Raw genomic sequence first — 27,774 nt, 5'->3', positions numbered from 1 at the left:
AAATAGGAGACCTAGACACACTGTATAGTACATTTTGTTTCCCCTTGAAGTATGTTTTACTTGGAATAAGATACCATCAACCAGGCTATTTGGGTTTTTTTACTCTTTAATTTAATCCACCACTGATCGAAATAGGTTTTCATTTCACAAAGACTAGGCTGTTTTATTGACGTAATCAAAATCAGCTACGTAATGGCATATCTAATTGGTTAGCCTTGTGCTTATGCCACAAGTGGAAGGTAATTGCAAAAGAAGGGAGGCCATTTTTGTTATTACCACCAAGCATCCCCAAGACAGTTCTGGAAGGTTAGGGGATTCTCCAGAGATTTTCAATAGCTGGAGGGAGAGGGTAGGATTTGGGTGGGGGTATCCATCCCATGCCTCAAAAGTGCTTGTGCAAGGGCACCAACTGGATATAACCATTAGCTGATAAACATGAAAAAAGATTATGGAGCAACAAACTTGTACCACATTTACTATGTGCCTGTTATTTTTAAGGGTCACCACTACGGTCAAGGATGAATTTCAACAGGTATAAAGTTCTATGACCCTATACTGATTCCACTTCAGTACCATGCTCTTTCCTATTCGTGTGATAAGATTAGAGTATTGAGATTTGTTTTACATTAAGATACTTCGTAAGAAATAGTTGATACTATCTGAGGCTTGTAGATTCATCTTCTCCATGTTTTCAAGTTGCAATAAGATCATAAATCATGCTCTTGGCTACTACTATGGGCAAATATTTCAGTGTTTAAAAACTGGTTTATAGAGTATAACCCTAGGATGTCTTCTTTCTGGAGGAAATTGCTATGGAAAACAAGTACAAAATCCAGTAATAATTGGGAAGAACTGTCTTTCTTTGATAGCTAGAGAAAACGATGGCATTTCTAAAGCTAAAGTTTAAGAAATTCCAGTTTTGGTAGCTAGACCACTTGTATTTAGGGGCTTTTTTTGTCACAGTTCAAGGAGAACCAGAAGAACAGGTATAGATTCAATTTTTTTTTAAAAAAAGGCTTCCTCCTGAAATGTTTTCATGGCACACTTCATAGGAATAGTAAGAACATTACATCAGGAGACAAGTTAATAAGGTCAGAAATTATTTAAATAAACCCTAATTGATCCGCTTCAGTCTGACATTTCAAGCCTTGAAGGTTTCAAGCCTTGTTCTCAGTGTTTGTAGTTGTTTCCTGCAACAACTCATTATTCACAGCCTCTGCTGATGTTCTTCGCCAAGCTTAAATAAGTGGTTTTGCATGTTGGGATCTTCAAGTTTCTGGACTGAAAAGAAGAAATTTTATGAAATTCTAAATACATAGAGTTCGGTTAATTGGATATTTAATCACAGAATATTTAAACATAAGCATTATGCCTGTATGTTGGTCATCGTGCAAAATTTACATATTTTCAACTGACAGTTTTTCACAACATAATGGCAGCTGTCAGGGTGACGTCCCATGTTGCTAAATTAGGACAAAGTTCGCTAAATGCCCAGTTTGAAAATGTTTTAAATGTCACTGAACTAATGAAAAATCTCACTGATCACTGTGCAAAATAGTTTTAAAGTATTCTAGAATATCTTTGAGAACTATGACCTTCAGAACAGAAAATGCACCACTTACCATTAAAGTTACTTTGGTTGTCAACAAGAGCAGCTTGCTTATCTGTTTCAGATTCTGCTTCGTTCATTTCTAAATTGTAGTCCACTACGTTATCCTGGTTTACTGTTTTGATTCCAAATTCACCTGCAAAGACAAGTCAGAATAATTCTTTTTATGAATCTTATTGAATATAAAAGTTGTCTTTTACTGTAGAGCATTCAATATTTCAAATATTAACACTGGGCTTTCTTGGCTCATAACAATCAATCAGTCAACCAGCATAGGCACGTTACATTTTCAGTAGTTGGGCGAGATTACTAATGGTTTTATTTAAATATTGTAATACCTGATAGTGCTCATTTGTCTCTTAACACCTTTATACCCTGGTAAACTCTTGCCACCTGATCATTTCCTTGAGATACAGGCAATATTTGCATTGGTGGCATGCTGGATCAAACATATTCTCATAGTCACCTCTTTATTCCTTCAAGTGGTCTGCTGTATGATCTCTTCTTACCAATAGGTAAGGATCTTTTAACAATTAACAAGAGGCTGGGTGGCATGTCCTCCCTTAGGGTTTGGAATTAGGATAATCTATTTTAGAAACCTGCTATGCCTTGCCAATGTAGTAGAATGAGTTTTGGATGTGTAGCATACTGCCCTACTGCAGGAATGGTCTGCATCCAGCATTCCCAAGAAAATTGACATCCTCCTCACAAAATGTTATATTTAAAAAATAATTTTGACTTCCTATGTTGTGAGGCCCTCAAGGCTTCCTCCACTGGGGGAAAAATACCATTCCTACAGGTCCAAGATGTTTGAGACCTCCCCCCCCCCAAAAAAATCTGTCTTTAATAAACTGGCCACACACACACACTTTTGGCCTCTGACCCCTGGCCCAGCAGCCCAAACGAGGTTAGTCACTCCTGCCCTATGATAGCCTCTAACACAAAGAGGGAAAGTAGTATGTTCAAAGTGAAACAGGCTCACTTCTAAACATGGTTTTGGAACTAAAGATGATCCACCATTTTGTTTCCAGTGGTAGATAGACAAATAATATACTTCAAATATTGTGGGGAGGAAAACAAGTAAACATTTGGCATTCTGCTTCCTCAGCGATAACTATTAATTATAAACAGGAATGGAAGTTTGACACCAAGTGCTACACCCAAAACACAGTTTTTGAGGATAGATGTCAAACTACAGCTGATTATATTTTTCCTTTGCTGTTTATTTATACCCTCAAATATGTCCTTCCTGGACAGCAGCCAAGCCTTTATACTAACCAGTCTTTCTGGTCTCCTGTTCATCATTTAAAAGGTGCTCTCGTTCAACTTCTTCATCGTCTGCTTTTGCTTGATTGGCATTTTGATTGCGCATAGCTTCTGCCAATTTGCCTGCCTGCTTTTCTGCTGCAACTTCAAGTACATTTTTAACTTCTTCATACGGCTTCTGTTCCATTCCCGGTTCTGGGGGCAGACCTTTATTATCTGTGTTAAGTTTAGCAACTGTTTGTAGGTTGTCCTGTTCAACAGAGTGTTCCTCTTCCTTGGGTTCCTTTTCATTGACAGCAAAAGCAGTTCCTTTTGTAAACAATTGTAAAAGCACAATAAGAACACAGTGCAAGAATGGGATTGGTATGAAAATTTAAGTATTTAAAACTTAAGCTGCTTTTCCTTGCCTAACTTGTTTCACAGAATGGGCACACCACCTATTGAAACCAGAAGTCCATGCAGTCTTTTGGTTGGTTAAAGGAGCTTGTCATACAAGACACTTACTGAACACATTGCTCCAGTTCTGGAGACCATCCTGAGCTTCTCTTTTAATACATATTCATGGACTGAGAAAGTATATGGCTAGGAAAGATCTGCAAGGCATGCAACCTGATGTAACCTCCTTTTTGTTGAGATCCTCCATGCCAAAACATTCTTCATTCATTAGGTCCTGTTATCCAGCACAGTCAAATGGAGGAAGAGGTGTTGGCAAGGTACATGATAAAGGTAAAGGGACCCCTGACCTTTAGGTCCAGTCGTGGCCGACTCTGGGGTTGCGGCGCTCATCTCGCTTTGCTGGCCAAGGGAGCCGGTGTACAGCTTCCGGGTCATGTGGCCAGCATGCCTAAACAGCTTCTGGAGAACCAGAGCAGCGCACGGAAACGCCGTTTCCCTTCCCGCCGGAGCAGTACCTATTTATCTACTTGCACTTTTTACATGCTTTTGAACTGCTAGGTGGGCAGAAGCAGGGACCGAGCAACGGGAGTTCACCCCGTTGCGGGTATTCGAACCGCCGACCTTCTGATCGGCAAGTCCTAGGCTCTGTGGTTTAACCCACAGCGCCACCTGCGTCCCAAGGTACATGATACTGAGGGATTAAAATGAAACTGGCAATGTGTACGGTTTTACTGCTTCCAATGGGCTGTTCCACTTTCAGAGTTTAGATAGTAATAGTTGATAAATAAAGAGAAACTTTCACCAGGTGTATTTTGTATTACTTAATGTTTACTGGGCAGGGGTCTAGGAATCAGCATGATGGCAAATGAGATGGGACTTTTTCACTCAGTAAAACCTCCCAATCTCACACCTGCAATCCCTTAAAAAGGACTCTGAATAAAGATGGAAAATCAGTAAATACAAAGCAGCAAGTGAACATATAGCAGAGTTTTCTGGGCAAGCTGGATATTTCTCCTTAAGATCAGCAAAATAGGTGCAGATTTTTATACGCTTCTCTCACGAGCTAGATGTTCAGCATTCATCTCACAAATAGCAGCACAAAATACACAATGACGCAGTACAGGTATGACTCACTTGAGTCTATTTACCTGCTGTCACCAGATTTTACTACCATCCTCAAGCCAAGAGAAAGTTGGGTGGGGGGTATTAATCAAGGAGATGCATCAAAAGCGGGGGGGGGGGAGGGGGAAATCCCCAGGATTCAGAATCTCATTTGGGTTTGGGACAAAGTTCCATCTTCAGAGGACAACTTGGGACAGGATGTGTCAATGTCCGAACGGTATGCAGAGATACATGAGCAACAGATTGATCAACGAGAGAGGAGTGGAATGTTCCATGCAGTGTCAGGAAAGCAGCAGTGCCCTGTAGCTTAGGATCTGGCACATTTTTCGCCATAACAACCGTCAACAAGCATAGTCTTGCTTAGGCCAGTTGGTTTACAACAGAGGTGGTTAACCTTTTTCGAACTGATGGCCACATACCAGCGGTAGGTATGGTCAATGGTATTGTATATACACCTGCACGCACACATGCAACTACGTACATTTAGGAATGAAGAAGTTTTATCTGCCATTTTGCCCTCAACTGGATGCTACTTCTCAATGTGCCACTGCACTTAACTTGAAAGCCCTTTCCCCCAGGCCTTAACTTTGAATGAGGGAGAGAATGTTTGTGATTGTGGTAGTGGCTCCTATACAGCCGTTTTGGGGGTACAGTCACCTTTCCCTCTATGCACGCTACCAGAAAGACAATTATTATGCATTAACCATCAGGGGACCAAGCTAGGACTGCAAAGGCTTTCTTTCATTGGCACAGCAGGGCAGGTGTCCTAAAGTCTGAGCTTTCATTTAAATAATCATCTCTTGTCCTCCAAGAAAGGAAGTTAAGAGGCAAGATGTGCAGGTATCTTCTGAAACTATTTCTGTACAGTAAGTGTTGTATATTTTCCCTAATATTGAGGAATGATCCCTGTTGATTAGCCAGAAACTCACTGGGGGGCGGGGATATATAATCATGTTGTCGGGATGGTTTATGTTATGCCACATTCCTCACGGCAGCCATTTTGTGGCTGGTGCTCACAGTAGTCTCTTCGAATTCAAAATGTGCACAGGGGTCCAAAAATGTTGGGAGACCCTTGTTCCACACAGTGACCTATCAAGCAATAGTTACTTCCACACTACGTGATAAAGGTAAAAGGGACCCCTGACAGTTAAGTCCAGTCGTGAACGTCTCTGGGGTTGCAGCGCTCATCTCGCTTTACTGGCTGAGCTAGCCGGCGTTTGTCTGCAGACAGCTTCTGGGTCATGTGGCCAGCATGACTAAGCCACTTCCGGTGAACCAGAGCAGTGCACGGAAATGCCATTTACCTTCCCGCAGGAGTGTTACCTATTTATCTACTTGCACTTTGACGTGCTTTTGAACTGCTAGGTTGGCAGGAGCTGGGACCAAGCAACGGGAGCTCACCCCATTGCAGGGATTCGAACCGCCGACCTTCTGATCGGCAAGTCCTACGCTCTGTGGTTTAACCCACAGCGCCACCCGCGTCCCTACATGATAAAGATACAGTACAGCAAATGTGACTTAAGACCTTTCCTGCTTTGCAATGACACGTAGCATGGAATGGTATTATAAATAAGGGAGAAACACTGTTGTGTTTCCAAATGTCATGTGAGCAGCGACTGAGTTTGTGAAAAAATACCAGTGCAGCAATGCCTTGCAAACAATAGGGTCTTTCGTGTGGATTGCAGACGGGGAAATCCCTTTTAAAACCTAGCAGCAAACAGCAGAAGTAAAATGAGGCCACTAATCAAACGCCTGGAAAATGGTTTTAAGCCAGCACCAGATTGCCCTGCCCAGGATCCCCATCATTAGCTGTGACCATATTTCATTCATTGATGGGGTGGGCAGGAGCCCAACGAAAACCAAAAGCACGTTCCCTTGCACAGGCAATGAAAGCATCACTTCAAGAACTGAACACTCGCATACCTGTATTTCTAGCATTGCTAAGCTCACAACATGACTACTGTTAAGATAGTAAGCCTGAGAGCCTGAAAGTGTTAAAATCACTGTTTCAACTCTAGCCAAAGTCACAACTTTGTATTGGGGAACAAATCTTATTCATGCAAAGCCGTTCTGTGTTTTGGACTATTTGTTTTAGATGCTAACACCTAATGAAGAGATTGGAAATTAATAGTAATCTTTGCTACAACACTTACCTTTTTCTCTTTGATAATCCAGTTCTCCCACATTTTTTATGCTGGGTGGCGTTGGCTTTAAGATTTCTAGTTTCAAAGAATCATCGGAGATGTAATGTTTTCCTTGAAGTTCATTTCCCTGTTTTGTCAGGTCACGCTGCCCAAACTCTGTTGGCTCTTGAATATTTATCTAAAACAAAAACAAAAAAAACAGCCCTACTTGATTCATACAATTCTTCAATGCAAATGAATAATCTACTATTAGAATTTTTACTTTAAGTGGTTTCACAGCAAAATTAAAGTCCTTGCTAGAAGCTGAATGACAGTAAAACAGACGGCTGTTTTCCCTTCTTGTGACTGCTTCACAAGCCACAAGATAATGCAGCCTGCTATTTACGGAAGAAGTTACATTTGACAATAGCTACATGCATATATTTCACCGCATGCCTATGACCAGGGAGCAGGTCCCATTAATTTCTAGGGGCAAGTTAAACACTTTTCTCTCCTACTGAAATCAGAAGAGACTTAGGTAGTTTTCAGCTTTACCACATTGTGACAGGATCTAGCCGGATTTGTGATTGGATCTCTCCACATAATTGTCTGCTCTTAAGAAGCAGGGGGGTGACAATTTTAATCAAAGCCACTGTATGAGGAGAGTCAACCTCCTCATAACCCTATGGGGGGGACCCATAGAGCTGCTATTAGCCACAGAGGGAAAAGCAAACAAGCATTCTCTTGCTTGGATCAGGTCTGTGGCAGTGGGGAGGGGGAGAATAAAGCCTTCTTCGTCCCCATGCCAGCTTTCAAAAGATTACTTCAGGAGATCCAGTCAGAGTTCTCTCATATAGTTGGCGTAGTGAGAGAGAGAGAGATGAAGGGAAGGTAATTTTGGTTTTAGTGCAAAGTGACAACTCATAAGAACAAACTTTGAAAGCTGTTTGGATACTTGTATGCAATTTAATTTTTAAACGCATTATAAAAACTCACTTTTTACGGTTAATCATTTCCTCAAACCTTCACAACTTTATGAAAATGTACTAAGTACAACTTTTATGTGCCGCTCCCTGTCACCTATGGTGACAAATGATTTTATGTCCACAAATAAATCTCAGTTAAACAAGAGGAAGTTTACCTGTTGGCATAGAATGGAGCTATACTATTTACAAAATAAATAAGGGTCAAAGGTTTTGAAGGAAGAAGGTGTCAGAAATACTCTTCAAACAACAGGTGTTGAACTGAAAGTTCCTTGTCCTAGTTCAAGAACTTAAATAATGTAACTGAAACAATGTTGATTCTTTTAAGTTGCTGCTGGAACATAATTCCAGTCACCAGACTGGGGAGTTAAATAAGCATGCCAAAGTTTAGGCACTTCTAAAGTTAAATGAGCACACTGGAATTCCAAAAGGTCAAGGCAGAAACAAATGGAAGGAATATGCATTCAAAAAATGGAGATGGGAAGAGAAGTATTGTGGTTCACCTTCTTCCTACTTTGGGCCATCAACAATTGTAGTTGTTCAGCCCCACAGAGAGGTCTGGATAATGGCCTGAATCATTTAGCCAGCCTGGTTCAACTACAATTTGTGTATAAATACCCCTCTAAAACTTGGGACGCGGGTGGTGCTGTGGGTTAAACCACAGAGCCTAGGACTTGCCGATCAGAAGGTCGGCGGTTCGAATCCCCGCAACAGAGTGAGCTCCTGTTGCTCGGTCCCAGCTCCTGCCAACCTAGCAGTTTGAAAGCACGTCAAAGTGCAAGTAGATAAATAGGTACCACTCCGGCGGGAAGGTAAACGGCGTTTCCATGCACTGCTCTGGTTCGCCAGAAGTGGCTTAGTCATGCTGGCCACATGACCCGGAAGCTGAACCCAGAAGCTCCCTCGGCCAATAAAGCAAGATGAGCGCCGCAACCCCAGAATCGGCCACGGCTGGACCTAATGGTCAGGGGTCCCTTTATTTTTACCTTACCCCTCTAAAACAAATTTTAAAAACTTACTTGATCATTTCTCTCTAATATTTTTGAACTATTCTTCATGTCTTCTGGTATCTGACTGCCTTTTTTGCAGGTTGCTTCTATCCTTTCTTCACATTGTTCTTTCAGTTCCTTCATCTGACTGATACACTGAGACCTAGAACCAAGCAGCAGAATGCCGTTTGTAAAATGTGTTCTTTAAAACACGAAAGATCTGCACAACTTGAAACCCACAAAGTCAAACACAGCCTGTCAGACACATACTCTTGCCTTCTGTCTGATTGACAACCTCCTTGCTTTTGTAGTCCTAGAGAGATCATGAATTGGAGGTTTATTGAGCCCCTCGTGAGGCTTGTACAGTCACAAATTGTGCAGGCCCAGTGGCAGATTTATAGCTTTGCACAGTAAGTGCAGAATTAGGACCTCGTGCTCCTGAGAAACCTCCCACTGTACTAGTGTACAGTGGTGCCCCGCAAGACGAACGCCTCGCAAGACGAAAAACCCGCTAGACGAAAGGGTTTTCCGTTTTGGAGGCGCTTCGCAAAACGAATTTCCCTATGGGCTTCCTTCGCAAGACGAAAGCCCATAGGGAAATCTCCAGGACAGCGGGGAAGCGCAGCGCGTCTTCCCCACTGTCCTCGGACCTCCTCCGAAGGCTTGCGGTGGGGCGGACAGACCTTCTCCCCACGCCAGCCTTCGGATGGCTGTCCTGAAGACTTGCGGTGGGAGGAGGGTTTTCCTTCCCACCGCCAACATTCAGAATGCTGTTCTGAATGTTGGCAGTGGGGATGAAAAACCCTCCTCCCACCGCAAGCCCCGGGAACAGAGGAGAAGCGCTGCGCGCCTTCCCCTCTGTTCCCGTACCTGTCCTGAAGGCTTGCGGTGGGGAGAAAGGCCCTTCTCCGCACCGCCAGCCTGGCAAGCGGTCTCCATAGGAACGCATTAATTGATTTTCAATGCATTCCTATGGGAAACCGTGCTTCGCAAGACGAAAAACTCGCAAGAAGAAAAAACTTGCGGAACGAATTAATTCCGTCTTGCGAGGCACCACTGTATATTGTTAACTGAGAGGATATCTTTGAAACAGGACTACCAGCAATGTATTGCCAATTGCTGGATTTGAGTGTTTTAGTTGGTTGCATCGTTTCTGCTTCTCCTACTCCCTGAGTTAGTACAGGCTGGTCCATTAGGCAACTAGGGTTAAGTTCAAGCAATTAAAAAGTGTTCAAGCAATTAAAAAAAGGTCCCAACAATCTCAAAGCCGCACTTGTTCCTGTCCGACCCTGGCAGACATTTCTGCCAATCTCCTGAGACAATCAGCTCTCTGCACCACTCAGCCAATTGCAGACCAATTGCTGTTGCTGTGATGACAATCCAGCTACATTAGCAGATATACTTTTCTGGTAGACCCAGGAGCCAGCAGAACTGAGGAGGGATGTAGGTAAGGCAAGTTAGAAATATCCTATATTTAAATGCGAAATTGTACCCAACCTTTGTCGTTTTGGTTTGTTCACAGGTACAGTATTATAATTAAATTCTTAGATTTGTGAGCCAGTGAAGCAAAATATTTACAACAGCAAACCTGATTTTTATATATTTAATCCCATTGATTTCAATGTAGGAAACATATTGTTTAAAATCTAAATATGTAACAAAAGCTAGTGCTTGAATAACTTGGCTTGTGGCCATTTTGCCTATACAGAAGCTGGACAATCGTCACATACTTACATGTCGTATGTAATTTTTTTCTGAAGGTTTGTCTGGTTTTTCTTAAACCTGTAAATGTCAAGTTGGAGCCTTCCACATTCCTTCTGCAGACCTCTCAAGTTTTCTGAGTAAAAATTAAATTTTATTAAAAACAAACATAAGGAGAAAATAATGAACGATGAGTAGGAAAGAACATTCTTATTTATTTCACCAATTATTCATAGTAATTAGATTAAAACGCTGCTTCAGTCTTTTCGGTTTATGTGATCTGTGTAGCTCAATCATATGCATGTTTAGTAAATTCCACTACATTCAACAGAGTTTACTGCCTAGTGTCTGTGAAATCCATACTGCACAAGCAGACTTCCATTTGCTCCCAGCGACTTCTCTTTCCTTTCTGCCCCCCAAAATCTGGAGCAGGTTTGGGGGCAGTAGGGGGTAACAGAAGTTCTGGTGTGCAAGCAAAAGCCTATTCTGCTGGTGAACAGGCACAACTGAATATCACCCTATACATGAATTGATAAGGATTGCAGCCTTAGAAACATTATTGCAAGGGACCATGAAGCTATCATCCCAACTTCCATCTGCAAGAAGAATTTTCTGTTCACCTGAGTGCAGATCCAGTTTTCCTTCCCATACTTTTCCAAAGCTCCCCCTCCCTCCAAAAAAAGAAATAGCACTTTGGGTTATTTTGTTTGCTTTTGCACCAAAAAATACTGGGAGAATATTGAAAATGCACGTTTTTAAAAGAAGAGTATTAACTGTATTTTCCTCCATATAACTCTTTGAGTTAATTTTTATAGTCTTGCATGATTCTAGCCTGAAATCCAGTAGCCTACGACTTCCATTCTTATTCCACCTGGCTCTTATCCCTTGAGATTTGTGGACCTTACCTCCTGCAACAACCTTTAAGTCCCTCACAAATTGGTGTTTTTTAAAGATGAAGGTTTTCCTCCCTGGATAGAGTTATTGATCCCTTGATGTCTGGTTAAATAAGGTTTATTTGTTTAGCTCTCTCATCACAGTTCATATCATTAACTACTACATTAGAACTATATTAAGTGCATAACTGGACACGGATGGTGGTGTGCTCTAAACCACAGAGCCTAGGACTTGCCAATCAGAAGGTCGGCGGTTCGAATCCCCGCGACGGGCTGAGCTCCCATTGCTTGGTCCCTGCTCCTGCCAACCAAGCAGTTCGAAAGCACATCAAAGTGCAAGTAGATAAATAGGTACCACTCTGGCGGGAAGGTAAACAGCGTTTCCGTGCGCTGCTCTGGTTCGCCAGAAGCGGCCTAGTCATGCTGGCCACATGACCCAGAAGCTGTACGCCGGCTCCCTTTGCCAATAAAGCAAGATGAGTGCCGCAACCCCAGAGTCGGTCACGATTGGACCTAATGGTCAGGGGTCTCTTTACCTTTACCTTTAAGTGCATAACTAGATGAGATGATGGACAGCCATGTCTAGCTCTCTTTAAATTTTTGAAAACACAGCCATAAGTAGCCAAATTTGAAATGAGGCTATTGCACTGGGGACAGGGGGAGGAGAGAGGGAGCTAACATTTCTACCATGGCATTTAATTGATTATTATTCCCTTTTCCCAAAACTGTCCCCAATTGAGCAAACAGAAGCTGGCAGGGGCACCATGGCAATATTAATAAGAAAAACAGCATTGAGAAAGGTTTTAAAAAACCAAAACCCTCCCCCAGAATGACAATCTTGATCTAATAAAAGAGTCCCTTTCCGGATGCTTTTAAGAAAATAAAAAAAAAGGATTTCCTAGGTTGACGCAAGGCTCTGTCTTCAAGTAGTAAGTTTCTAGGTCCCACAGTTTTATTCTGTCTCTGTTTAAAGGGGGGGGGTTACATTCTGAAACAGCTACAGCTGCCCCCATACTTTCCTACTATTCCAACTTTGGGGGAAATGTATCAGTAGACATACAATGGGCAAAGGTATAAAAATAAGCAAACTTAATTGCTGTGCAGATGGTGCTTTGCTGAGATTTACCTTTCAAATTCTGGATCAGTCTTTCATTTGTTGTAATGTTATTCATCAGCATTGCCTGAAAGAAAGAAAGAAAGAAAGAAAGAAAGAAAGAAAGAAAGAAAGGAAGGAAGGAAGGAAGGAAGGAAGGAAGGAATTGTTTGAGTGCTTGAAAAACAATGGTTTCCATTTCTACATTATCCGAGCCCTATATATTTGTTGCCTATGTTCAGCAGGCAGAAAAATCAAAAGAGCAAAGATCGCAGATTGGCCATGGGGCCAACAAGAAGACTCCACTGGAAGGTTCCCTAAATGCTGGGTATACTTTTAAGAAAACAAAAAAAATTATCCCCAAGTGGCATAAAGAATCATCTTTTTCGGGGGGGGGGGGATTAGCACAAGGATAGGTAGAATATACATCAGGGGTCAGCAAACGTTTTCAGCAGGCGGCCGGTCCACTGTCCCTCAGACCTTGTGGGGGCTGGACTATATTTTGGGGGGGGGGGGGAGGAAACGATGCAAGAGCACCAGGAGCCCCGGGGGCTGCTTACCTGTGTCTTGCGAGTGGCAGGGGCTGGCGGTGGCGGCAGGGGGACAATGAGTGGCAAGCAAAAGGGCTCCAAGAGAGGGGCTGCTTAAAATGGCGGCCACTCGAGCGCTGCTGCTGCTGGCACCAACAAAGCCCAGCCCCCTTCCTCCTCTAGGCAGGGCGGGGAGAAGCCAGGAGGGAGGAGGTGCTGCTGCCGTGGGAGGGAGAGGGAGGGAGAGCGAAAGAACGTGTGTGCTGGCGATCCACGCAGCGATTCCCGGATCGTCCGCGGGCCAGATCCAGAAGCCAATTGGGCTTGATCCGGCCCGCGGTCCTTAGTTTGCCTACCCATGATATACATGAATAATTATAACCGTTTCAGCTGTGATTCTCAGGATCATCAAAGCATCCAGCAACAATACGCAAATCGGTATACTGCACTTTTAATTCATCCCCAAGCATGAAGCTCTTTCCTTATCAAGCTACCTCAATTTAGCCTACAAGTTAAACCTGTGTGTGTAAACTCTCCTCACAAAGAGAGAGACCACTGAGGAGGCTGGTACCATTTGCTGCTGCTCTGACAAAATCCTGTGGAGCTGCATGGAGCTCAAATTCAAACTAGCTAGGAAACTCCGCTTAATTATGTGGGCATAAGATCTGGCAAATGCCTTGTAGCTAACTCTGCACAAAGTTAATGCAGGCAACAGGAGAGGGAGAGATCAGCACACACAGAAGGCCTTTTGTATTAGCTCTCCTTTAAATCTCGTTCTTAAAATAATACAGCAAGCCCTTGTTTGTGTAAAAAAGAGAGCCGATTCATTTATTACAGCTAGAGCTTAGATATCTGATCACAAAGTTGAACTGTAGCTAGTTTTGCAAAAATGTCTTGCTCCAGCTGGGAGGCAGACGGTATAATACTGCTGGTAGTAATTTCCTGGAGAAAGAACAGCTACATAAAAATAATCAATTCAGAGCATACAAACTACTTCATTGTGTATCTGTAGTATACATGTGTCAGTTTATTATGATCAAGGCTGTGCTGGACTACTGTGCAAATATAGAATTATAGGCATCAGATGGATAAGCCATGGTTTGCCCAAGCCTGGCTCATGTTTAGACTCCCCCAAACTACAAGCAGTACAAACCTTGGCCTACAGCTCATGTTTTGCCTGCAGCAATACAGATTGGCTCAGCTCCAGGCAGTGCAGCAGTAGCAGGATGACCAAGCAAGGAACAAAATGGCTGCAGTTTTTACTATGAGTGCCTGTGGCTTCATACTCTGGTGTGGTTTGGCTTAGTGCTGCCTGTGAATCAAGGCCATTGAGTTGTATCCATTGGTTGCACATGGGCAGAAGGCAGCTTGCATGTCCAATCTTTCTCTTCCTCTTCTCCCGGATATAGATGCCAAGGACCCTCTCTAGAGCAGTGGCTCCCAGTTGGTGGTCTGTGGACCCCAGGGCTCCCACGTAACCCACCCAGGAGGTCCATGGCACAGTGGCACCTTTCACATAACAAAAGCTTGGCTTTTGAAAAAGGGGAGGTCTGCAGTACTTAGCTAATTGGTAGCCACTGCTCTAGCGCGTTGGAGGACCTCCTGAATGTATGGTACAGTACAAAGGAATTGGCCAATCCTTCCATCCAATTTTGGGCAAATCCCCCATCCCTCTGCAGTGCAGAAAAAGCACACCAGGTTGTGTTTGCAGGTACATTTGTATGCAACCCAAGAAACCTACCAAAAACCTCACAAGGGCACTTCCACAGCAGACTCTCTGCTAAAATATGTACATTTGCATGTACCTTTTTAGGATCTTTCTAGATGCTGAGGTTTTTCTAGGATGAAGTCACAGCTATGACTCAACCACCCAAAGGACAGTGTGCTACAATTCTTCCACCGTGGAGAAACGGCTAGTAATCAACGTTCAGACTGTTAATCCAATCTGCCAGTAGATGGAAATGAGCCCACCAAGCATGACATTTCACATCCCTCGCAATGTGGAAGGAGCTGTTTGTTAGTCTCACAGATTGTCATACCATCTTCACAACACCCCACTTCAGTTTTCCTCTTACGTTTTTTTCCCCTCAAGAAGCTGCTTCCAGCACAAGGTGTGTAAGTAATAATAAACTCTCTTTAAAATGTTTAAAATGCCTTTTTATTTTTAACCTCATTGTTCTGAATGTTGCGTTTGCCACCCTGGGCTCATTTGGAAGAGTATTCTTTATTCAATAAATAATAATTTTATATTAAATAGCATTTATACAGTTTTAAGGCACCTTCCCTTTCACAGACAGCAACAATGGTGAGGCCCTTTCCATTATGGTAGAAAAGAGGCAGTACTGGGATTTTTTTGACCCTAAATTAATACTGGATAAATCCACAGTTTCTTTTGCAGCAGTAGGACAAAGGAGGAGCTGCACAGAGAGGCCCAGAGCAGAGCGACAAGGATAAATAAAAAGCTCTTACCTTCTCATCCATGTGAATTTTGTTAGTGTTTTCCATCTGGAAGTTATGCAGGCTCTGAATTCTGTCAATCTGTTCCCTCTGTTTCTGCAGCTCTCCTTGGAATTCATTTTTTTTTATTTCTACAGCACCTCGTTCTACAGCCACCCGGCGAACTCTTCCTTCTAGCTCCATTATGCGGTTCTAAGAGGCAGCAGATACAAAAATTCAGAAGAGAATGTTTGCAGTCTTTGCTGTAAATGTGTGTAATCAAAATTTTAACTTCCCGATCTATGCTTGCAGAAAACAAAATTGGACACCGCACAACTACCAGTCACCTGTGAGCCCATGCTAAACCCTTCTAGAACATGGGATAGGATGGATGGTAAGGGAAAAAATCACTAGGAATATTGATAATCAGTGCTGATGTGAGGAAAGATTATTGTTCCTTGGGTTGGGGACAGACAGGAAGTGTGGCAAAAACACTGAGAACAGAGAGAAGGAATACAGAAGGAGCTATTTTCTCTTAAGTAGGGAGTAAGGCAGAAAATGGACTGAGGGGCAGAGGTGTTGGGGAGCTGGATGATTGTTCCACACACTAATTCAAAACAGCCAGTCCCAACTTTGTCTCTGGGTCTGTGTTCATATATGTGCATCCATAGGCATGAGAGAAACAGAAGGAGTTTTTTACATTGATATACCAGGTAGCAAGGGTAGCATAAAGCTCCACAATTTCCTGGTTGAGCAGGATTCAGGATTTAACTACTATCATCACAACCTTTCCCCAGGCACTTCTCTTTTCTCTCACTATTTGCTCTCCTGGCCAGCATCCAAATTCCTGCCAGGTATGATGATTTGGAAACCCTGAAGCGCTTTTTAAACTTCAATAATTCACTGAAATTCTGAACAAAGGAAAACATCTTTGCTGATTCCATCAATGTGGAAAATCAATAGAAGAGTAATACCTGCAAATCAATACTGCGGGAACTTGCAATCCAGTAATTGAACCCCAGGACTATTATACAAGCCACAAGTGCCGCCACTAGGAGGGGTGGAGACTTCATCCCGCGACGGCTATTTCCTAGTCCCACCATCTCAAAGTGAAGATACTAATATCTGTTGATTGAAAGGGGGAAAAGGCATATTTACATTTCCCTTCGCTGAACTTGCAATTGCATCCAAGTCACACCAGAGACACCAACAGCCCAGTTACAAGCTCAGAAGTAAATCCTGTTGGTTTCAACACTTAAATCTTATAAATTCCAGTTCTCTTGTTCTACAAAGATGGATGAACAAAGCACAAATATAATCTGTAAACAAACAAAATAGTCTTTAAAAAGTTTCTACCATTTGTTTTATGTAGTATCTCCTATTAACATCATTCAATAATTATTTTTTCATGAAACCTTGAGATCTTTTTAAGATAAAGGTAGTAGAATGAATGAGGCAGAAAAGGTCTTAGTTACTGAAACTGATATACTTATATTTGATCATCTTCAGTTGTATCTCCTTGAGTAGCCCTATGGCAGCTGCTAGGGAAGGGGAGAGCCGCCTCAGCTGGAACACTCAGAGAGCAAAGTTGGGTAGGTCATGTCATATCAGTTCTGAATTTTACACAGGAATTATCTAACTTATACAGTGGAACTTCAGTTTTTGAACGTACAGTCATACCTCGGGTTGCAATCGCTGCGGGTTGTGCGTTTTCGGGTTACAGACGCGCCAAACCTGGAAGTACCGGAACAGCTTACTTCCGGGTTTCGGCAATCGCGTGTGCGCAAAAGCGCTAAATCACACTTTGCGCATGCACAGAAGCGCCAAATCGTGTCACGCGCGTGCGCAGACGCAGTGCTCTGGGTTGCAAATGCTGCGGGTCACAAACGTGCCTCCCGCACGGATCACATTCGCAACCCAAGGTTCCACTGTACAGTGGTACCTCAGGTTAAGTACTTAATTAGTTCCGGAGGTCTGTTCTTAACCTGAAGCACCACTTTAGCAAATGGGGCCTCCCGCTGCCGCTGCACCGCCAGAGCACGATTTCTGTTCTCATCCCGAAGCAAAGCTCTTAACCTGAGGTACTATTTCTGGGTTAGCGGAGTCTGTAACCTGAAGCGTATGTAACCCGAGGTACCACTGTAATCCGTTACAGAAGTCCTTTCGACTTCTGAAACATTCGAAAACCGAGGATCAAAGGGCTGTCAGCAAATTAAATGGGGAAAATTGAGAAATGTGCCTTGGAAGCCATTTGACGTCCGAGGCACATTCGAAAATGGAAACATTCACTTCCGGGTTTTCAGTGTTCAGCTTCCGAAACGTTTGTTAGCCGAGATCTTCAAAAACCGAAGTTTGACAGTACACTTATTATCTGGAGGCGAGGGAAGGGGAAACTTAACTATTCTGCTCCTTCATTCACACAACACATTGTTACAACATTCATTAAAAAAAGCAATTGTCTCTTTCTGCATTTACTTTAGAGAAATATTTCCTTGCCAAGTAGGCCTCACTCTCAACAACCACCTGGCAACATGAGCAAACCTCCATTTCAACACAACCTGCTATGCCCTGGAAGAAGTGGTGGCGAATGAAAGTTTAGGTTTAACAAAAGTTCTTACCCATTACTATAATCCTCAGCACAAACATTATAGAAAATGTAGGAACAATTGTGTTCATTTATTGCCTGGCTTCTCTCTAAAATAAGATATCTCAAAACACAACACAACCAATAGATTATACTAAAGAATAACCATTTAATAATGTGTTCAGTTGATTGCTTTGTGTTAAACACACCATTAAAACATGATATATAATGGGAGTTAGCAAATATATAGAGCTGAATTGGTACTAGCCTCAATGAAATTAACGAAGCTTGAACTAAATAAGCAGTATTAATATTCAATATGCTATCTTTACCAGTCAGCCAGACCCATTTTTATCCATTCCACATTGGGTGGGTCTTCACAGAGAAGTGCCTTTGAGGCGAGAGCACAGTGCCCCTTCTATCACTGCTGTGGCAAAGATTTCCCCCCTGGTTCATATCACATATCTCTTGGTTTTTAAATCAGACTACATCTTGCATCAGCAATTATTAAGGCTGCCCTTGAAAACTGTTCAGTGGTACAGAATGCAGCTGATCAGCTTCTGGAAGGCAGGAAGATTAGGGAATGCAAATTACACCAGGGTTCGAAAGTCAGCCTCCCAAGCACAGACCCAGGATGATAAATGTAATCTCTAAAGCCAAGGATGGCTAATTTGTGGGCCTGCAGGTGACAGCTCCCATCATCACTGACCGCTGGCCATGCTGACTGGGGCTGATGGGAGTTGGGAGTCCCACAACATCTGGAGCGCCACAGGTCAGCCAGCCCTAAATTGCCCAAGGCCCTTGTTGTTGTTGTTGTTGTTTAGTCATGTCCAACTCTTCGTGACCCCATGGACCACAGCACGCCAGGCACTCCTGTCTTCCACTGCCTCCCGTAGCTTGGTCAAACTCATGTTAGTGGCTTCGAGAACACTGTCCAACCATCTCGTCCTCTGTCGTCCCCTTCTCCTTGTGCCCTCCATCTTTCCCAACATCAGGGTCTTTTCCAGGGAGTCATCTCTTCTCATGAGGTGGCCAAAGTATTGGAGCCTCAGCATCACGATCTGTCCTTCCAGTGAGCACTCAGGGCTCATTTCCTTCAGAATGGAGAAGTTTGATCTTCTTGCAGTCCATGGGACCCTCAAGAGTCTCCTCCAGCACCACAGGCCCTATGTACCTTGAATAGCAGAGCAACCTAGCAATAATGAACAAGTAGCTGCCCAGAGGAAATGGCATGCTAGCTCACAGCATTATATTTGCTTAGCATCATATCCTATTACTGGTTCCACTTAAGACATACAGGAGAGACCTATTAGGATTGAATGCTTCTGCTTTCTCATACAGCTTATTTCAGCAAGGACATCAATCACTGCAAAGCCAGATAAGGGATGCCATGGAATACAATAAAGAGACAATTTCACAATGATGTGTTCCTCCCCTTCCCTGGTGATGATATTGTGTGACTGAGGATAGGCTGGTCCTTGAGCAACATGCCAGGGTGGATGCTAATCATCACTATCCTCTCCAATGTTCCAAGGTAATCTTTATGTTCAACTAGGGACGTGGATGGCACTGTGGTCTAAACCACAGAGCCTAGGGCTTGCCGATCAAAAGGTCGGCGGTTCAAATCCCCGCGACGGGGTGAGCTCCCGTTGCTCGGAGCCTGCTCCTGCCAACCTAGCAGTTTGAAAGCACGTCAAAGTGCAAGTAGATAAATAGGTACCACTCCAGCGGGAAGGTAAATGGCGTTTCCGTGCACTGCTCTGGTTTGCCAGAAGCGGCGTAGTCATGCTGGCCACATGACCCGGAAGCTGTCTGCGGACAAATGCCGGCTCCCTCGGCCTATAGAGCGAGATGAGCGCGCAACCCTAGAGTCATCCACGACTGGACCTAACAGTCAGGGGTACCTTTACCTTTACCTTTAGGATCAACAAGATCCTCAAGGAGGATCTTGGTAATACTATGTCAAATATAAAAGGTAAGAGAATGAAGAGATACTGAATGCTTCTGAGCTTCATCAAAGCCAGTTCTGGAAGTCTTCCAAACAAAGTGTTTTTTAATAAGGAACACATCCTTTTCTCCCCTTATGATTTGTACTGAACCATGTCTCACTTGAAGTTAAGCCCAACAACAATAAAAACGCTGCAAATCTCAATTCTACTCTTGTCTACTGCATGCTGCAAATCATACTTGAAAGAAGTGATGCCACAAATAAATGCTATTTATCTGATGAATTATCTGAAAGTATAATTCTGACAGCATACGGCTGGTAGACATTGCTTGCAGATGACTTGCTTCAGTTATCAGGAAAAGAGAAAGTCTTTCCCTAGAGGTAGTTTCCATATGGGAGGAAAAGAGGCAGGACCGGTAAGTACATGCTGAATCACTAAACAGAGAGACTCAAGCCAAGAATGGATGAATCTCTGTGGGATCTGTGGAACACATGGCAGAAATCACTGGGATTTCTGTTTTAACCCAAACACAGCAGGCTAATGTTTTATTGATTGATTGATTGATTGATTGATTGATTGATTGAATGAATGAATGTATATAGCCACCTATCAATAAATATTCTCTGGATAGCATTACACCAAAACTTTTCTAAAATATAAACAAATTAAAGCAAATAAAAACAGAGGAAACTTCCTTAACAACAGAAAGAGCATTACAAAAATGTACAGCCCAGACCATGGGTAGACAAACTAAGGCCTGGGGGCCGGATCCGGCACAATCGCCTTCTAAATTCGGCCTGCAGACAGTCCGGGATTCAGCGTGTTTTTACATGAGTAGAATGTGCCCTTTTATTTAAAATGCACCTCTGGGTTTTTTGTGGGGCATAGGAATTCGTTCATTCCCACCCCCCAATATAGTCCGGCCCCGCACAGGGTCTGAGGGACAGTGGACTGGCCCCCTGCTGAAAAGGTTGCTGACCCCTGGCCCAGACAATGGTGTCCAACAATTCTGTGAACTGCCCTGAGACCTTATGATGAAGGGAGGTATATAAACCAAAACAAATCAAAACAAGAAATGTTTGTAAGGAACAGGATGCAATGTTGTTGCCAGTTCACAACTCTGAAAATAGAAGTATATTCCTCAAGGCAAGAGGCAAAAATGATGGCTTCTACTCCCTATCTCTGCCCTAGTCACATGGTCTGGCTCACTTCTGTCTGCTGCATAGTCTTCCAACTATTTTGAAAGCTACTATTTCTAGCCTTGAGTCCTGCTCAAATCAACAGGCAGGGAAAGGGGTTCAAATGACAGGAGAGGACAACTGGAGGTACAGTAAAGAAAAACCTTGCTGCACTCGGAAATTTAAGGTTTGCACACATATTTTCTGCTTTTGGACTCATCCAAAACACTGTGCAGTACTGATTGTATTCAAATAGGAGGTGGCAGGAATTGTGTAGGTCAAATATGTTTAAATTTTAGCCACTAAAACAAGTAACAGTGTACTCACTGGTATTTTAAGATTAGAAACATGGGAAGCTCCTGATATCATGTCCAGTGTTGACACTGACTGGCTCAGAGCAGCTTACAAAAACTAAAACACTAAAAGGACCTGACAAAACAATATAAAAACAGTTAATAATTTCTTCAAGGTATTTATAAGCAACCTTCTGGGAACGTGCCTCCACAAAGTGATGCCTAAGAAGGGAGTATACTTTTTAACATAAAATGTTAAATTATAATTAGTGAATGATGTATATAATATATAATCTGTATTATGGTTTGATTATTTACCGGTATATAGTTGTTCTTCAGTGCAACCTGAAGGTCTTTACCAAAATGTGTTGGCCACTGTAACATTTAATGGTACATTTCATATTTTCAGTAACTACTTTGAAGCTTTGCTGCTTTTTGCTTGCTTAACCCAAAAGCCTTCTATTTGTGATCCAAAGATACAAAAACTTAAATCAGGTGTGTGTCAAGGGTTGCTAAAAGGAGCATTTACACACTATTTGCTTTAACAGTCAAGCTTCTTTTGTGAAATGTAAATGGAATGTTAATGAGTAACACTTATAGTATTACAGTACTACTTTACAACCGCAATTACATAGTTCTCTGACCAAACCAAGAATTTGGTGGTAATTCATACTGAAATTGGTTATTCTTTACCAAATGACTTTTTTTAAAAAAGCATTTTCTTTTGCTGTATTATCAAAGATCCTGCCTGGTATGGATGGTTACTTTATCACTAACATTCCATTATGTTTGCTTATCGCTTTTATAAGCAAAACATCAGAAAAGAGTCTAATCTTGACAACTTAGAAAAGTAGTTGAGAAGTTTAAACATCCTCACCAAACTCTGCATATGGTTGAACATGTGTGTGCATGAGCATGTCTGTGAGAGAGAGCATGCATGCTGTTCTACAAACGCTCCCAAAATGTTCCCCCCACTTTTCCCACAGACCCCAGTCAAACCTTTGCTACTGTTTCCATAACTTGGGGTACAGTACATTTTAGAGGCACTTATTTTACATATCCGATGCCGATCTATGCACAATGCAAAACAAGCACACACAGAGAGAGAGAGAGAGAGATAAGTATGCAGCCACCAATATCCCCTGAAGTCTTTTCAGAGCCCCATAAACTCTACATTCAGGGAAGCGTCAGAAATTGAGCAAACTCCAAAAAGTTTTTTTTTTCCAAGGGCTGGGAATAACTTCATCATGAGGCCACCTGGTGATGGTGGGTCCTTGAAGAAACCAGGTGTTATGTACTGAGTTGAATAGGATTCAGAATGCAGCAGTCCGATTGGTCCTAGAACAACAGGATCCAGAATGCAGCAGTCTGATTGGTCCGCAGGAGCCACCCAATCCAACTCCAGGTGGAAGTGAATCCGCAACCTGATTGGCCTACAGGAGAATCCCAAAACTAGCCAATCACGTGGGGTCCATTGTGTAAATAATGTATATAAAGCTGACATTTTGGGGGAACTTCCATTCCTCACTACTATGAGCTGAATAAAGAGCATGAAATCCGCTCTCAACCCCAAGTATATTTCACCATGGTGGTGATGATGGCCAGCCATTAGCCCCATAGGCAAAAGGCACACAGGGAAATGTTGCCATGGTAACAGGAGGCGTGATGTCATCATGGGGAAAAGTGGGGGTTTTGCCATAGGCTTTTGAAACTGAGGGGGGATACTGGAAGGCACTGGCTGGAGGCTGCACTGAGAGATGGGGGGCAGGGGGGGTGAATGGCTGCTGCTTTGGATCCAAGCTTGCTGAAGCTATTAGGGGAGCAACAAGAGACATTCTTTGGCCATAATGGTCTGCATGCACATTCTCCACAGAAGGCTTTAGATGTAAATATGTGTAAAATAAACCATATTTCTGAAAAAGACACTAGTCTCTGTTGTGCCTCTTTCCAAAGGAACACAAACCCTAGTTAAATACCAAGACCCCTGGAAACTCTTGCTCGGCAGAGATTGGGGTGGCCTGTAACATTATGTTAATATCTAAAAAAGTTTAGTATAAACACCGACAACTGGGAAACACTGGCCTGCGAGCGCTCCAGTTGGAGAACAGCGTTTACCGAAGGTGTCGTGGGCTTTGAAGACGCTCGAACTCAGGACGAAAGGGAGAAATGTGCTAAGAGGAAGGCACGCTTGGCAAACCATCACTGTGATCAACTCCCACCTGGAAACCTATGTTCCCACTGTGGAAGGACGTGTGAATCCAGTCACTTAAGGACTCATTGTTAAAACCATGTTTATGGAAGACAATCTTATTCAGCTACGAGTGATCGCCAAAGAAGAAGTTAATATCCAAGCCTTCATATGTATTCCAACTGATTAAAAAATGCTCACTACTATATTTTCCCATCAAAGCATAATAAATTACACCACAATGGTTCTATTTTTTTCACAATCAACATGTAAAGAACTGAAGTCTGCATGAGGTCTGCATGAGGTTTAATTCTAAGGGGACAATCCTATGCTCAGTATAAAGTCGGCTGAGTGATTTCAGGACGCCACGTTAGTGCTTTTCCACTGTCAGAGAAAGAGCTACATTGGTTGGGCAATCTTATTCCCTTGCGGGCATCATCAACAGAAGGGAAGAAGTAAAAGCTTCTCACACACCTTTCCCATACTGCCTGCAGCAAAATGGCAGGGCAATTGAGGTGGCTATTGCCCTGCCCTGTAGGTCCCCCCTCCCTCCATAAATATGCAGTGAAATTACTCTGTAAATAATTTAAACCTGATGCATAGTGACGTGATTTTTGGATTGTTGTGTCATAATTTGCACACCGTCTAACAGCAGAAACAAAGCATCACTCATTATCATAATCACGTGCAGGGTAATCCACCTATAGAATAATGCAACTCCCCAATAAATAACTCCCCCTCAGGTGTCACTTACTATTGATACTTGCTTAGAAAATGTATTTATGTGGCATTGTTTTTTGAATACACCTAGAGGGCCGTATAAAGTTGGTTGACTGCAGCCCACATGATGAGGGTAACTCGTCTTCATCATGAGAAATGTTTGTTTCTGAATTGTTAACTTTTCCATGTACAAAATAATGCTGAATTCTTAAGAAATTGCATGTCTTCTCAAGTGGTATGTTTTAAAGCTAACATTAGCGTCATCTTTAGGGTACTGCATTTCAATTCCTTAAAAGTACTAAGACTAATCTATGTATTATCAGGACAAAAAAGAGAGGGATTAAGCAATGCATACAAAATAACCACCAACACTTTCAGTGTTTGCAACACAAACATTTTATACCCAAAGAATAGCTAACTTAGCAGCAAATCAAGTTAAAACTAGTCTACCTGTATTGTCAAAGTGATGTCAAACTTTTAGAAGCTAAAAATGGGGAAAATTTTGAGTAAACTAGTTAGATTTTTTTCTATCTGCATAACTGCTGTACATATAGCCCAACTGAGCAAAGCAAAGTTTGTGTTTTTGTTACAAGATTTGGTAAAGGGACCCCTGACCATTAGGTCCAGTCGCGGACGACTCTGGGGTTGCGGAGCTCATCTCACTTTATTGGCCGAGGGAGCCGGTGTACAGCTGGCGAACCAGAAGAGCGCACGGAAATGCCGTTTACCTTCCCGCCGGAGTGGTACCTATTTATCTACTTGCACTTCGACGTGCTTTGGAACTGCTAGGTTGGCAGGAGCTGGGACCGAGCAATGAGAGCTCACCCCGTCGGGGGATTTGAACTGGCGACCTTCTGATCGGCAAGCCCAAGAGGCTCAGTGGTTTAACAGAAATTAGATACTACAGTAGATATGAGAATCTGAAATCAAAGAGGAAGTACTTCAAAGATACCTTGCAGCAATTCAACAACATTTTAGACTCCCCCGCAAAAGCACAAAGACATATTAATAAATGTCACAACCTGAAACACTCAGTATAAACTATCTGAATCACAGAGTAAATTATTTAACCACAGGGTCTTAATCTCAAGACATTCCGTAGGCCCTCTTAAAAATCAACTAACGACTTCCGCGTAACTGGATTCGTGGCAACTTGAAGTATCTGAAACATAAACCAGAACTGGGAATTATTCTGCATTTATGGGATGACTTTTTCAACCAGTGCAAGTAATGAGATCCCACAACCTACATCCTTCTTCTTTCCATGCCCCTTTCAGAGGTGCCAACGTCAACAGTGGTCTCTTCTTAAGAGCAACCATGACCGAGCAAGTTTAATTTTCCAACGACCATGAGCTACTTTACTCCCTAGAAACGTCAGATTGCAACCCTCTCAAACCAAAAGTCTTTTTTAAGGGGTGAGGAGCCCAGTGGCGTAGCGTGGGGGGTGCCAGGGGTGCCGGCCGCACCGGGCGCAACATCTGGGGGGGGCGCGAGTCCAGAGGGAAGGGACAAGTTCCTTCCTCCGCCGGGCTCCCCGCCGCCGCCGCCAGCCTTGCGCCCTAGCGCGCGCCCCCCCCCCGCCGCCGCCGCTGCGGCTGCGCTCCACTCACTGCTCGCAGGAGGAGCAGCCGCTGCAGCAGCGCCGACGCCGCCACCGACGCCTGGCCGGGCACCGGCAGCCTCCGCACCCCGATGCCGACGCCGGCGCCATCCCCTCGGCCCAGCCACAGGCGGCGGCTGCTTCTGCCGACTGGGAGGGAGGAGAGCTCCGAGGGGCCTCGACGCGCCCTGCCCTCCCCAAAACCCTCCGAGAGGAAGCCGGCGGGCGGGCGAGGGTCTCCCGTCGGAAGGGGGCGCCGCTGGCTCCGGCTCTCAGCGCAAGTCTCAGCCGCGGGGGAGGGGGGCGAGGACGGAGCTCGGCTGGAAGCCCCCGGACCCGGCCGGGAGGAGGAGAGGCGCTCGCCAAGCCCGGATCTGGAGCGCCTCGGAGCGCGGGCTCCACCTACAGCCCAAGGAGAGGAGGGGGCGGGGAGGCGCCCGAGGGGAGGGGGCTTCGGCTGCCTCGGCCCGCGGGGGCTCCGCAAATAATAAATTTAATAAATTCCTGCTGAGCCTTTGGGGGGGGGTCTTTGGCTCCTTCGCTCGCCCCCAGCCCCAGTGGCGTAGCGTGGGGGGTGCAGGGGGGGCCGGCCGCACCGGCCGCAACATCTGGGGGGGGGGGCGCGCTCGCACTCGAGTGCTAAAATCCACGGGTTAAGGGGCGCAAATTACTTGCCTTGCCCCGGGTGCTGACAACCCACGCTACGCCACTGGAGGAGCCATAATCCTGCTGGACTGCGCTTCTTTTAGATGGGCAGGAAAGCCTTTTGGAGACATTGCCAAAGCGCAGGTGAGGCTCCCCGAGGAAAGGAAGGGCGCGCATACCGACTGCGCCCATCCCCACCCTTCTCTCGTCTGGTGGGAGAGGGGGGGGGTCTGCTGGGGACGCCTCGATTTGGGAGGTGGGGGTGGGGGCTGACCTCGCTTTAAAGCGCCATCGGAGCCCCCGATAAAGGCAGAGCCCCCTTCAGACCAGAAGAAGGCGGGGAGACTTCGGCGCGCCCCCACATCCCCTCGCTCCAAATGGAAAGGTCTGGGCGGGCGCAGGGAGAGGCGGCCGCGCGCCCAGGGGACCCCGCCGGCAGGGCAAGCAAGCGCGCCCTCCTCGCGCGGGGACTTCGGTGCGCCCCGAGGAAGACCGGCGGCGCTCCTCCGCGCCCCTTGGCTGGCGGAACCGCGCGCGCAAGAGAGAGGAAGAGCCGGCCGTGCGCGATGCGCCTCGAAGCGCCGGCCTGCACGGAGACGCCTCCTGCCCCGCTTTCCTTCCTCGGGGGAAGAAGAGGGCCTTTTTCTCGGCGCTGCCCCTTCCTCGCCGCAGAAGAAGGCAGGGTCTGAGGAGAGGCTGCCCGCCGCGCAAGGCGGAGAGGGCCGCGGGAGGAGGCGCCGCGTTCGGGGGCTCACCTTCCGCGCCGCCTGTCCTCACCGGCGAGGCCCGCTCCTCCCGCCGGCTGCCCGAGGAGCGCCGCTCCCTGCCCCCGGGGAGAAGGCGAGGAAGCTGCCCCGCCGGGGAAGGGTTCTCCTTCCCGGCGCCTTGGCAAACCTCCCCGCCTTCCTTCAGTAGCAGCCGCCGCCGCCGCCGGAGCGTCTGGCTGAGGGAGAGGAGGAGGCGGCGGTGGGGAAGCCCAGAGGCGAGCCGGAGGAGCTGGCGCTGCCGCTGCGAGGAGGCACTGCGGGCAGAGCAGGAAGTGCAGCAGGCGGCGAGGAAGCGGCGGGAAGAGCTGCCGAGGAGGGCCGGGCAGGTTGCGCGCCGGGAGCTGCCCCCGCGCCGCCCCGCGCAGCCGCTTGCGCGCGCGCGCTCCGAGGAGGAGGAGGAGGAAGAACCGGCTCTGTCCTGCAGCACCTGCTCCCTCTCGCCCGCAGCCCGCTTCCTGTCTGGGGAAGACGGGCCCGCGAACAAAGGCTCCTCCGGAGAAGGGCGAGACGGCAGCCGGTGGAGCCAAACGACGCGAGCCTTTCTGGGGGGCCCTGCAGCGCTCAATAGCGTGTGGGGGGGGGATCAAGGTACACATTAGGGCGCACAGAGGGAGCATTTTTATTAAAGGAAATGGGGAAAAAAGAGAAACGGTTCCTCGAGAAAATGCACAAATGCAATAGTGGTACGAAAGAAGGAAGGGCCGTTAGT

The 27,774-nt window shown here is 45.0% G+C and overlaps 1 protein-coding gene across 2 annotated transcripts; it reads right to left on the bottom strand.

Annotated features, from left to right (window-relative positions):
- Positions 1-88: 88 nt before the first annotated feature.
- Positions 89-27,522, bottom strand: GOLM1 (golgi membrane protein 1). Of its 2 annotated transcripts, none has more exons than XM_083577066.1 (10): positions 27,054-27,522; positions 16,116-16,266; positions 15,175-15,354; positions 12,209-12,263; positions 10,223-10,325; positions 8,519-8,651; positions 6,547-6,715; positions 2,888-3,184; positions 1,623-1,745; positions 89-1,281 (listed from the first exon to the last, which is right to left on the bottom strand). In XM_083577066.1, the coding sequence occupies exons 2-10, from the start codon at positions 16,242-16,244 to the stop codon at positions 1,208-1,210; spliced, it is 1,263 nt and encodes a 420-aa protein (XP_083433192.1). In that variant the 5' UTR covers positions 16,245-16,266; positions 27,054-27,522; the 3' UTR covers positions 89-1,207. The 2 variants fall into 2 exon arrangements, with proteins under 2 accessions (XP_083433192.1, XP_083433193.1); XM_083577067.1 differs by lacking the exon at positions 27,054-27,522 and adding an exon at positions 18,058-18,280.
- Between the last annotated feature and the right edge of the window lie 252 nt (positions 27,523-27,774).

Source organism: Podarcis filfolensis, assembly GCF_964270895.1.
Source record: "Podarcis filfolensis genome assembly, chromosome: 11".
Lineage (NCBI taxonomy): Eukaryota > Metazoa > Chordata > Lepidosauria > Squamata > Lacertidae > Podarcis > Podarcis filfolensis.
This window is presented reverse-complemented; position numbering and strand designations above follow the sequence as displayed.

What these genes read in the sequence shown, in the direction of transcription:
- GOLM1 (XM_083577066.1), bottom strand. Translation starts at nt 16,244, where the DNA reads ATGGTGGGACTAGGAAATAGCCGTCGCGGGATGAAGTCTCCACCCCTC. An exon ending in AAATTCACATGGATGAGAAG is followed by an intron (nt 12,264 to 15,174) that starts GTAAGAGCTTTT and finishes TCTTTCTTTCAG; the next exon opens with GCAATGCTGATGAATAACAT. An exon ending in ACAGGAGACCAGAAAGACTG is followed by an intron (nt 1,746 to 2,887) that starts GTTAGTATAAAG and finishes TTGTCTTTGCAG; the next exon opens with GTGAATTTGGAATCAAAACA.